This window comes from Lactuca serriola, chromosome 4 (assembly GCF_051521515.1).
Source record: "Lactuca serriola cultivar US96UC23 chromosome 4, Lser_US96UC23_V15, whole genome shotgun sequence".
Lineage (NCBI taxonomy): Eukaryota > Viridiplantae > Streptophyta > Magnoliopsida > Asterales > Asteraceae > Lactuca > Lactuca serriola.
Window position 1 is genome coordinate 30,984,328 of NC_136411.1, and position 13,238 is coordinate 30,997,565.

Below are 13,238 nucleotides of genomic sequence, written 5' to 3' on the forward strand. Positions count from 1 at the left end.
AATGATCTTTGTGATCGGTGATAACAAGTCCAATGATTACTTTTAATTGAAAATACCAATGTACTTTGTTTAAATCGATTAAATAAAAACAAATTCAGTAGTATAATAATAATGATACACTTTTTTCAAATATATAAATTTAAAAATATAAAAGTTCATAAATTTGATACGTTGTAATTTTATTCAAAGATCTCAAATCCTTTTATATACAATGCAATAAAAGAATAAAAAAAATCTAACTAGGAAATAGGAGATAATAACCAACGGAATATATTCAAATCAATTTCAATATTCTCCTTCAAGTTGGAGCATGAAGGTCACAAATATCCAGCTTATCCAAAAGAAAACCAAGATATTGAGTACCTAATCCTTTCGTGAACAAGTCAGCAAGCTGCAACTTGGTATCAATGTGCAAATGCTGAATTTCTTTTGATTCGACTTTCTCATGAACAAAATAACAATCCATCTCCACATGTTTAGTGCGTTCATGGAAGACAAGGTTATTAGCAATGTGACCGACAACTTGATTGTCACAAAAAAAGAGTTGTAGAACCATGTTGTTCAACGTCTAACTCCTTTTAACAACCAACATATCTAAATAATTCCGTTTATAATAGTGGCCATGACTTTATATTCAATTCCAACGGATGATCGAGAAATAACAAATTGTTTTTTTTTATTTTTTTTTGTCTTAAATGAAACCGGAGCCGCCGCCCCCCCCCCCCCCCCCCCCCCAAAGGAGGAGAAAACCTGTCCGAGAGTGTCTTGTCATGGAACATCCACAAAAATCTGAGTTGGAGTAAACTAAAAGACGAGTTCCACCCAACCTAGGTAATAGAAATCCTTGACGTGGGTAGCCTTGAGATAACGAAGTACTCGACCTTTGGTTGACTTTCATCTTGATCAATTTTAAGGTTCTACTCTATTGGAAATGAACTAGGTCGTGCTCCCATCATACCACTGTCTTTCAAAATGGTGAGAGTGAATTTTCTCTAACTAAGAACGAGACCATCAAATGTCTTTGCCACCTTGATACTAAGGAAATACTTTAGAACTCCTAGATCCTTGATGTTGAATTTAGTATGCATACACTTCTTTGTTTCTTAAATCTTGTTTGCATTGTTACCCACAATGATTGCATCATCAACATAAATGAGAATAACAAGAAAGATGCCATCAACGGATACAATCTCATGTACAAGAGTTCCATCTAATACACCTATTGCTCCGGAAAAAATATTTTTTAACCGTTTATGTCGTTTTGAGTTATGTCTTGTTGGATTAGGAGTTATTGGTACTATAATTTCTTTTTCAAAACACATCATTTCCTTTAGGACCTCGTGAAAACATTGATGAATCGTTTGTCTGGAGTGATGAAATCTTCCTTTAACCGCGCGAAAACATTCATTATGTCCTATAACATGTAAGAAATAGTCATCTTCTCTTCAATGCTTATTGTCCTACTAGCTTTCAACGATTTTTTTTGGGTAAAATGGTTGCATAATAAAGCAAATGCCACTTGTGTAAGACACATCATATCGTAACATTGTGTAGGGTCTCCGTACATCAAATCTTGCTTATACGCATACTCGTTTGAATCATTATCTCTAATTCTATGAATTTTGATTAGTCTACGCTGATTTGACCTTAACCAATAAAACACAAGTAAAAGAAAAGCTACAACTTCACCATCAGAAACTGTACTTGACCTGTTACAAATACTATTATGAGCTAGATATTTTGAGTCAGCAACGTCTCAAGGTTTGACCGAGAATCTTATGAGCCAGATGTTTCTAATTGAGAAAGCTATTTACTAAACGCATTTCGTCTGACTGAGTCAACCCAAATCGCTGACTCGGTCCCAATCAAACAATAATAAACAGGCCCTTAACCGATATATATATATATATATATATATATATATATATATATATATATATATATATATATAAACAAATCATTAAATAAATTGTATATAACCATATTTCATTTTATATTTTAAAGAGATTAAATATTCTAACAAATATAAATCAACTTTTCAAAAAAGAGCAAATTACATGATTATCCTTATGGTTTAGGGTAATTTGCGTTTTTGGTCCCTAACTTATTTTTTAACTCGGAAGGTCCCTATAGTTTGTTTGTGTTACGCGCTTGATCTCTGTGTTACCTAAAAAGACTATTTTGTCCTTAATTTTTTAATTTATTAAATAAACACACCCCTAACCCCACCCCTCGCCTTACCTTACCTACCCCATCATTATTATCTATTTAAAAAATAATATTTTTAGGTAAGACAGGGATCAAGCGCGTAACAAAAACAAACATTAGGGATCATGAGCGTAACAAAAACAAATAGTAGGGACCTCCCGAGTTAAAAAAATAAGTTAGGGACCAAGGGCATAAATTACCCAAAACCATAGGGACCATTCGTCTAATATACTCTTCAAAAAATAATCATTTTTCTAGTTTTTGAAAAATAATAATTTTCTTCTAAATGTCCTTATTTCAGAATATTATATATATTGCAGAGTTTTTTTTTTCTTTTTTTTTCAAAGAAATCTCTCTACTTTTATCTAAAATGTCTATTTGAAGGTGTCTAAATGAACATTTACTCCAGAATGCTCCATTTCAGATTTGTTCTTCAAATTTCGTAGTTATTTTTTGATTTCTTCTCATTGTTTTTTGAAACAAATATCTCTACTTATGTCTCAAAACGTTCATTTCTAAGTGTTTAATATTATCGTTTTTCAACAAAATGTCTGATTTTATTCACTAATATTGTAACTAGTTCATATTACTATATTTGTTTAACTTATTTTTAGATTTCACTAAAAAACAAAAAAAAAAAAAGATTTCTCGGAATTCTGTAATTGTTCATCGGAGTTTCGTACTTGTTTTTGAAATTACAGAGTTTATTTTTTCGAAATCTAAAATTTCAATCTGGAATCCGAAAATTTGGTCCAAAATTTCAGGATATCAGTGTGATATACATTTTTTTGTCTGAAAAAATGTTTTTTTTCATGGTTCAGAATGATCATTCCGAACCAAGTGATTGTTTTTGTTATAAACAACTTTTTTGGTTATTTTCTTCAAATACACAATTAGTTAATTTCTATATTTTAAATGTATTTCAAATAATAAAAGTAATTACGAAAAGACTTTTGAACTAGAAAGCTAAAAACCGGCATATAACGGGAGGCTCACTTTGTGTAATATTGTTGGATTATGTGTTTAGGTCCATAACTATAACTAATATATACTTGAATTGATAGTAGTACAGTCCTTTTGGGTTGCCTTCAAATCTGGCAATCGAATAGGATGACATTTAGAGAGAAAATAATGATTTATTACTTGGTTAATAAATTAACTAGAAATCAAAATAAATGATTCATTAATGTATTATGGAAATAATATATTAATTAGAAATCATATTGTTTAATTAACATTTAATTAGAAATTAATTTGGAATTAATTTTATGGTTAAAGGAATTAATTAAATGTGAAGGGACTTAAGGAGACAATGTTCAATAGTTGAGCATTAGGCAATTCTAGAACCTCCCTAAAGAGTGGGGAACGGAATCTAGATTGTATCTAGGGTTTCCTTGGACTCTAAGGGTGCCTTGGATGCCTTAGGGAGGAAGTTAATGGATTAGGGTAATCTTGGAGATACCTGTCTTATCCAATACCTTCATAACACCTATATAAAACCCTCCTTAGGGTTAAATTTCGTCTATGCATTCTTTCTAAATGCCTTGGACGAAATCTTAGCTCCGTCCCTCTCTCTCTCTCTGCCTCTCTCTCTCTCTCTCTATATATATATATATATATATATATATATATATATATATATATATGTAGGGTTAGGTTATTTTGTTTTTACTAACTATTGTGTGCCAGAATGCACAAATCTGGACCACCGGATGGAAAAGAATCAAAGATCATAATCTGATGGTCTATGATATCACAATAGGGTAACATGTACCATATAATCACACAAATTCCAGCATAAGGGCATTTTAGTCAATCAACCTATATTAAAAAAGGAAATTTTCGGATTTTTAGGGATAATGAATTCCTTTATTTTTTAAAATCTGAATATTTTAAAATAATCCAAATTTAAATCTGATTTTATTATGTCAGAATGTCAAACATTAATTAGTAAAGATATTTTCGATTTTATTCTTGTGGAATATATTTCCAATGCATATACTTTTGATAATTAACCTGATTTAATAATTCAACATATATTCTTCATATACATTCAAACGTGAATACAAAATCATACATATTCTTACAAACTAATAGTCTTATACAATTTAATATAGTTATACATATTCTAACATAATATCATTAAAAATGAATAAAAATATTAAGAAATAACATTCTTAAATATACAATTACTAAGCAAATACACATGCTCTTCATCAAAGGTCCAAATAATGCACTTGATTCAAAACTATGATGAAAATGTGATATATTATCGTAAGAATGTAATTCTTCGCAAAATATATTTGTTGTTGACCTCGATTCCAAATCTTTCTCTTGTATGATCAATATTGAATTCCTTCTTCAAAGCCATTCTGAAAGAATAAAATGCATTATTCATTAATATTTCCAATGAAGCTAATGTACTTGTTGTTAACAAACATTCTCAAAAGACATTCTAACAGAATGTATTTCTACAAATAAATTCTGACAGAATACAAGCATTACTTATTTTATAAAAAATATATATTATAGAATGATAGCATATTCTAATAGAATGTATTTCATTTTTCCTATCTTGCAATTGTTTTTACTTTTCCTATCTTAACAAATAAGGAGATTGAAATCGAATTTTGCCAGATAATAGACATTCCAAGAGTTTTGACAGAATACATACCACATGACCAGATTCTAACAGAATGTATTTCATTTTTCCTATCTTGCAATGTTTTTTACTTTTCCTATCTTGACAAATAAGAAGAGATTGAAATAGAATTCTGTCGAATTCAGTCTCTTCAAACCCTAAATCCACAAAAAAAATAAAAAAAATAAAAGACAATCAACTTTCAAATATTAACAAATTTGGAGCATTCTAAAAGAATAACAACTGTAAATTCTGATAGAATGTAGTAAACATCAAACAATTGTTATTTATTCTAATCGACATTTCATCGAACACCTTTTAGGCACACACTGTATCATCACCGATTCTATCAGTTGTTACTCATTAGTCAAAGATTTCATATAATACAAACACACATTTATACAAATAAATGCTTGCAGCAATTTTGTATCCTACAAATTCATATTCCAAATCAATAACAAAACATATTTCTAGAAAATCACAGCGTACCTTGGTGGGCTGGTCTTTGCCTCTCTTCTAATCGATCTAGCATCCACAAACGGTGATGTGGTGACCATTAAATCTACATCACCTTCAAATCATCTAGTATTGCAGGAATCAGAGAGAGGATAGACACAACCGTTGACTGAGTGGACACCCTCTAATTACCTACTGCTTGAAGGAGGCATCTTCGTTGTTGTTGCTTCTCTTTTCCGTCTCCGGTCGAAATCAGCGACGTGGGGCGAGAGGGATAGAGAAAGGTGAAGATCGACAGGTAAATCAAAGGCAAATCGAACCTGCCCAAAAGGAACAATCGTGAAAAAATGAGAGGTGATACGGGGAAACCACAAAAATCGATGGAAAAATGTGTATGAACGGAAGCAATGGGATGGTCGGCAATTTGGTTAGGGTTATGAAGATGCAAAGGTATGATTAAAGAAAGAGAGGGAGAAGAGATAATAAAGGGAAAAAATTGATGTACACGTTTGTAAAAGAAATATATTAGGTTTTTTTTGTTCCCTTAATTGTAGGGATTCATTTAAATGATCCCATTAATTGCTAATGCATAAAACCGAAAATACCCTTTTCTATTTAATTAATTATTTAATTATTTGCAATTTTCTGATTGGTGCATTTAGGCACACAATAGTTGCTAAAAACATTTGAACCTAGCTCTCTCTCTTTCTCTCTCTCTCTCTCTCTCTCTCTCTCTATATATATATATATATATATATATATATATATATATATATATATATATATATATAGTCAAGATCAAATAAGAAAACAACTTTTGGTAGAAAGGTAAGAATTTTTTATATACATATTTTCATAGCAAAACAAATGAAATGAATCATTAGATGATTCAAAAGTAAGATGATTCAGAATAAAAAAATTTCGGAAAGAACACCTTCATGATTAATTTTTAGGTAAATCAAGAAAAAAATTCACTTTTATGATAATTTCAGTGAAGATCAACAAAATCATCGTAAAAATGAATCATCGAAATGTTTTTTTCGGGATTTTTTTTGGTGAATCATGTTATCACTGATTCATATAGTGATTCATTTGTTTTGTTCGCCAAAAAAATACGCCGAAAAAAAGTTTCTTACCTTCCTACCAAAAAAAATTTCTTACCAGATCTATATCCGATATATATATATATATATATATATATATATATATATATATATATATAGAAATCGATGAGCATGGGGGGCCACAACCAAAATTTTATATTTTTGGGCATAATATGTATAAAATTGATATATATATATATATATATATATATATATATATATATATATATATATATATCGCCCCCACCCCCCGCAATTAAAATGTTGAACCTCCGCCCCTGAGCCAAGGAAAAGTATATATATATATATATATATATATATATATATATATATATATATATATATATATATATATATATATATATACTTTTCCTTGGCTCAGGGGCGGAGGTTCAACATTTTAATTGCGGGGGGCGGGGCGATATATATATATATATATATATATATATATATATATATATATATATACTTTTCCTTGGCTCAGGGGCGGAGGTTCAACATTTTAATTGCGGGGGGCGGGGGCGATATATATATATATATATATATATATATATATATATATATATATATATATATATATATATATATATATATGTATAGAAATTGATGAGCATAGGGGGCCACAGCCAAAATTTTATATTTTTGGGCCTAATATGTATAAAATTAATGTATAGGGGCTACTTCTAACCAAAAAATCACCGAAGGGGGGTGGGTCAGCCCCCCTCACCCTTATAAAGCTCCGCCTCTGCCTTGGTTGTTAGGGTTTGTTTGTGAACCATTAGAGGCGCGAAATTTGTGCCCCTTGCTACCAAAGGTCAATCAAGCAACGATTCAAGATTGTTTACAATAACAATCTTAAAGTTATGTTTCATAACCCTTATTATATGAATTTCAATTATATTATAAAGATTTAGGGTTTACACATGGGTGTTCATATTGTATGTTCAATTAGAGAAAGCATAAATCTTAATTGGGGTTGCATACACACATAGGACTATGTGTTATACTCAAAACCCATCAGTGGTATCGTAGCCTAGGTTTAGTTTTCTATTGAATTGATACTAATATGAACTCGAACAAAGAGGAGAAAACATAATCGTCATCTTGTTCTTCAAACACGTTGTTGTGTTCTTAGAACACGACGTGTTGGCATCCAACACGTCGTGTTGATCTTCTAACATGGTGTGTTGTGACGTGAGATCCGATTTCGGATTTACTTGCCTAATGTGATTTATTTGGTTGTTATTTGGTAATTTTCTTTTATTAAATCTGCCATAATCCGATTTTTGGTAAGCAAAGATAATTAAATAAGACCTAAATGTTAGGAGATAATTATAAATTAGATAATAATGAATTTATTTGATTATAAATATCTTTGTGGATGTTATTAGTAATTTTATTAATTGATTAATTAAAGGATAATTAATAAATCCATAATTGGTTTAAATTTAATTAAATTAAAAGTTTAATTTATTAAAAGATCAAACCCTTGCTATTTTAAAATGTTTTAAAATAGACCCTTATATATTATATTGATAACTTATTTTATTTCCTTATTTTTACTAGTTTACTTTAGTATTTTTAGCTCTTTTTATTAGTATTGCATTGTATATGCTTTATTTTCTTTATCATGGATCGTACCAGCTACTTTCTATTTTCCAAGAGATATTTTGTAGGGTTTTGGTGCTCATTGCGGTTGCGGTTTGATTGTAGTTGGGCTTAGTGGGCTTCTATATGCATTATTGGGCTTTACGGGTCCATCAATGGAGATTTGGGTTAAAAAATTGAAGATTTAGATGAAGTGGGCTTTTGAAGATGGGTCATGGATTCTTATTTTGGGCATGGACTAACCATATTTAAATTTTGAAGGTGATTGGCCAAAGTCAAATCATGTGAGTCATGGAGAGGACCAAGGGAATCTTGGGTAATGGAGTGGGTAGTGGAGAAGAATGGACCAATAGCATTCCAGCAACACTTGCGAGGGTGGAGTCTCGGTCGCGCAACGCTTGCGCGGGTACCCACACAACTGCACACTGTTGGGCATTTTGTTCATTCTTTTTACCATTTACCTTGGGGGTTGGATCTTTCAGATAAACTTCACTTTTCAACCATTAGAGACCTAGAGAGGCGATTTTTGGATTTTAATACTCATTTCTTTTCATCTTTCTAAGTAATTGGTAGATTCTTGATGAAAAAACACTTTTTTGATTGTTATTTTATTGCCATGAGTGGCTAAGTTCTCTATTTTGGTTAACTTTGGCTAAAATCCTTGGATGTTTGTGGGTTTTTGAAGGATTCATGCTTAATTGTCATTTATCTTATGTTTATGATTCTAGTTCATATTTCTTATGCTTGTTTAATACTTTGATCATGAGCTTGGTACTTTAATGAGAAATTGTTGGTTTATTTCTTTGGTTTAGCATTCAATCATTGAATTTACTTAGAATAAGGGCTTTATGATGGTAGAAATCATCTCTAGCTTATAAATCATAACTCCTTTATGGATATGTAAGCATTGACATCCTCTAGCAATTAGGGATTCCATCATTCTTAAGGCTAATCAACTTCTTGAGTTCAATTGCTTTAATTGGATCCTTGATTTTGATTAAGAAGTTATGTTGTGGGCTTCCCCAACCTCCATACTATCTATGAGTAATCTTGGCATATCATGCTTCATGATTGCTATAACAAATTTGGGATGAATGATAAGCTTCATATTGAATCCTAATGATTAACCAATTATCTCCAATATTTGAGCATCTTACCATCTTGCTTAATTGCAAGCTTTTTAGTTATTCAAGTCTTTTAGTATAACCAATTATTTCTATTGGATTGCATTGCTAATTTAATATAACCATTTACCTTGGATCGATACCCCCTTTTGCCATTATATTACGTTTTATTTGCAAACAAAGGGTGTAATTTACATGGTGGACTTGACATCCCACCAAGTATTGGTGCCATTGCCGGTGAAATTGGTTAATGTTATGTGATTGTTTATGCCTAGGTCTACAAGAACCAACAAACTACTCTACAATCCAGAGATTGAAAAAGAAGCAAAAAAGTTGAAAAAGTTAGCCAAACAAGCAAAGCAACATCAACTCGTTCAAGCTCCTTCCTCTTCTCCACTAATCAACATAGAAGACCAAGTTCATACTTCAAGTAATATTGACACCAAGCCGAGTTCTCTAATTGTTTGTCATTCCTTTGAAGACATTCCGTTTGAAAACTACATAGCCATGAATCATGCTCCACCTCACAATCCCAAACCAAACCTAAACAATCAAGATGACAATACCCCACACCAACAACCAAGACAACAACAAAACCAAGAACCTCTCATATATATGCCACATTGGAATCAACCCCCTCATCTACCAAATCAACCCAATTATCAACAACCACAATCACAAAACCAAAACTTCCATCAAAACAACCAACCTCAAAACAATGTTTTTCAAGTTCAACAACCACAAGCTCATCAACCAAATCAACCTAATTACCCACAACCTCTAATGTACCTACACCCAATGTACCCACAACAACAACCCCCCTACAACCAATATCCCAACTACCAACCTTATCCACCACAAATATACAATCACCAACAATACAGATACCCACCTTACCAACAACCTCCAAATTACATGCAATAATATCCCAATAACCCCAATCCACCCAATCCCCCTCAAGAGTTGACACTTAGATAAATGATGGAAACAAATGTTACTCACACACCTCTTGGTATTGTTTATCTAGAAAACCGTCGAGGGATTGAATTGAGTTCAAGTTTCATACATCAACTCACCAAGTTCCAAGGTTTATCTAGAGAAGACCCTCAAAGGCATTTTAAGTCCTTTCGTATGATATGTGTTAGCATGTTTCCCGAACATGTGACATTGGATGATTTCAAGCCAACCACCTTCCTATTCACCTTGGAAGATAAAGCTAGAGAGTGGTTATTCAACATAACACCAGGATCTATTCACACATGGGAAGAGTTACTCAAAGCCTTCAATAGCAAGTTTTATCCCACCTCCCGGATATCAAGTCAAAGAAGTGAAATTTTGGGGATTCGTCAAAGGGAGAATGAGACTTTTCATGATTTTTGGGAGTGATTCAACAACTTGTGTACAAGTTGTCCTCAACACAATATACCCGAACAATTACTTCTTTAACAATTTTATGAGAGTATGAATGAAAAAGATCGATGGATGAGTGATTATTCAAGTGGTGGTGACATCTTCAACAAGACACCTCAAGAGATAAGATCACTTTTTGGAACCATTTCTCAAAATCAAAAGAACTTTGGGACTCGCAATGGTATGTGGTATTTGTACCATGACGGGGCATTATACGGATAAATGTCCCACACTTGGAAGTGAACCGAAGGATGTTAATGCCATGGGAGGATATCAAAGTCAACCAAGACCCATGGGGTTTCAAAACACTTACAACCCACAATTGGAGGAATAACCCAACCAACCCATGCCCACCAAAGAAAAACCCACCACATGTTATGATGAGACCCCAATTTTCTCAATACCCATCATAAAAACCTCCATATCCCCAAACATATCATCCTACTCCAAATTACCAACAACCTCCACAACAAGGCCAATCAAGTGGTAACCATCAAACGAGCCTTCAAGAACTTGTTACTTCTCTTGCTCAAAGCCGAACCCAATTTCAACAAGAGATCAAGAACACTTTCTCCAACATTCAAGAACAAATTAGAGACTTGGCCACCGCTCTCAACAAGATGGAACAAAGGGGTAAACCTCCTTCTCAAACTGAGAAGAACCTCAATGTAAGTGCAATAACCTTGAGAAGTGGGAAAACACTTGGAGAAAACAACCCTAAAATAGTTTCAAGAGAAGAAGAAGATGAAGTTATTATTGTTGAACCTTTAAAAGTTGTAGTTCCTCTAAAGGATCCGATTGTGCTAAACATTGATCAACTCGAATCTTCCAACAAGACCATCAAGCCATTGGTCATACCATCACCTTTTCCCTTCGGGTTGGCTCCCTCAAAGAAAGAAGAGGAAGAGAAAGAGTTTCTTGAAACTTTCTGCAAGGTCCAAATCAACATTCCACTATTGGATGCCATAAAGCAAATTCCGCGCTATTCCAAGTTTCTTAAGGATATGTGCACCAATAAGAGGAATGAAAAGATTCAAGTCAATGCTAATGTGTTCGCGGTCATCCAAAAGAAGTTACCACCCAAATGCAAGGACCCGGGAATGTTTGCTATCCCTTGCACTATTGGTGATTTGCATGTTAAAAGTGCCATGCTAGATCTTGGAGTCTTGATCAATGTGATGCTATACTCAGTTTTTCAATCTCTCGATGTTGGACCTTTGGAAGAAACCGAAGTAATCAATCAATTAGCGGACAGGTCAAGTGTGTCTCTAAGAGGAGTGTTGGAGGATGTGTTAGTACAAGTTAATCAACTAGTATTTCCCGCAGACTTCTATGTCATTGACCTTGAAGAGAAGACTCCTTCCAAATCATATATGATCCTCCTTGGAAGACCTTTCATGAATACTACTCACATAATCATTGATGTCCATAAAGGAAAGATCACTATGGAGTTTTATGGAGAAACAATTCACTTCAACATCTTTGAAGCAATGAGGTACCCTAGCAATATTTCTCCATTGTATCAGGTTGATGTAATTGAGCCAATAACCCAAAAAGTGTTTGATTTGTCTCATGGGGATATTTTGGAGATAATACTTAACATGAACCTTGATTGTGAGAGTTTGAAGAAAATACTAAAAATGTATACATTAGACTCTAAATTTGAAAAGATTGTGAAGACTTTGGAAGTAAACAATTCAACAAAGAAGGATGTCTCTTAAGTTGCATTATCTCATTCTCCAAACAAAAATGCCCCATTCAATAATCCACCCACCTACATATCCTCCAATGATAGAAGTGATCAAGAAAACAATAATTAAAAGGTTCAAAAGGTGCAATGAGAAGAAAAAGGCCTTTCATGACAAGCACATAACCTAAACATACTTTATTCTGGGTCAAGAAGTTCTTCTTTATCATTCATGCTTAAAGATATTCCCAGGAAAATTACGATCTCAATGGCATGGACCTTTTATTGTTATAAAAGTGTTTGATCATGGTGCGGTTGAAATTAAGTGTTTGGAAACAAATCAAATATTCAAAGTGAATAGGCACCAATTAAAACAATTTTATGAAGGCATTGACATGGGAGAATTCGACAACGTAACATTGGAAACTCCGATTTACGAAGGTTGACGGAAGCGGGGCTATGTCTTGGTAAAGACGTTAAATAAATGCATTGTAAATAAACAATCTCTACTTGAAGTTTTGATGTTTCTAGGATTAAATTTTGTCAAAAACAAGCATCTTAAGGTTTAGCAATGATCTTGGTAAAGTATGGAAGAAAATCGGAGCTTGTGGAGCGAAAAATTGCAAAAAATGTCAAAATCTACAACTTGCGCGCGTACCCACGCAAACGTTACACGACCCAGCCCTACCTGTGCACAATCCGAGCTCAAATTATCCCCACACGAGTTGTATTATGATGTGTGCGCGCGACTACTCCCCACCCGCACAAGTTCTACGCGACCTGATACCCATCCTCGCAACCTCTTGCGCGACATGCCTCGCACCCTCACAGATCCTTGTGCGGCCTGCTTACCTTCGCAGATTGTTGCACGACCCAACCATCACCCGTGCAAAGTTTGTGAGGGTACCCGCACAAATCTACCACTTCATAATAAAATTTCGAGCCATTTCACCGGTTCCTTTGCGCGACCAACCTTTAAACCGTGTGTATTTAGGCGGCCA

General features: G+C 33.2%; 1 protein-coding gene across 1 annotated transcript; it reads left to right on the forward strand.

The window, feature by feature from the left end:
• The first annotated feature begins 11,170 nt into the window (after nucleotides 1-11,170).
• Nucleotides 11,171-12,271, forward strand: LOC145098172 (uncharacterized). The gene has a single exon (XM_079035837.1). The coding sequence runs from the start codon at nucleotides 11,171-11,173 to the stop codon at nucleotides 12,269-12,271; it is 1,101 nt and encodes a 366-aa protein (XP_078891963.1).
• Nucleotides 12,272-13,238: the final 967 nt, after the last annotated feature.

Bases quoted from the DNA above. Each gene is read 5' to 3' on its own strand.
- LOC145098172 (XM_079035837.1), top strand. From the start codon at position 11,171: ATGGAACAAAGGGGTAAACCTCCTTCTCAAACTGAGAAGAACCTCAAT.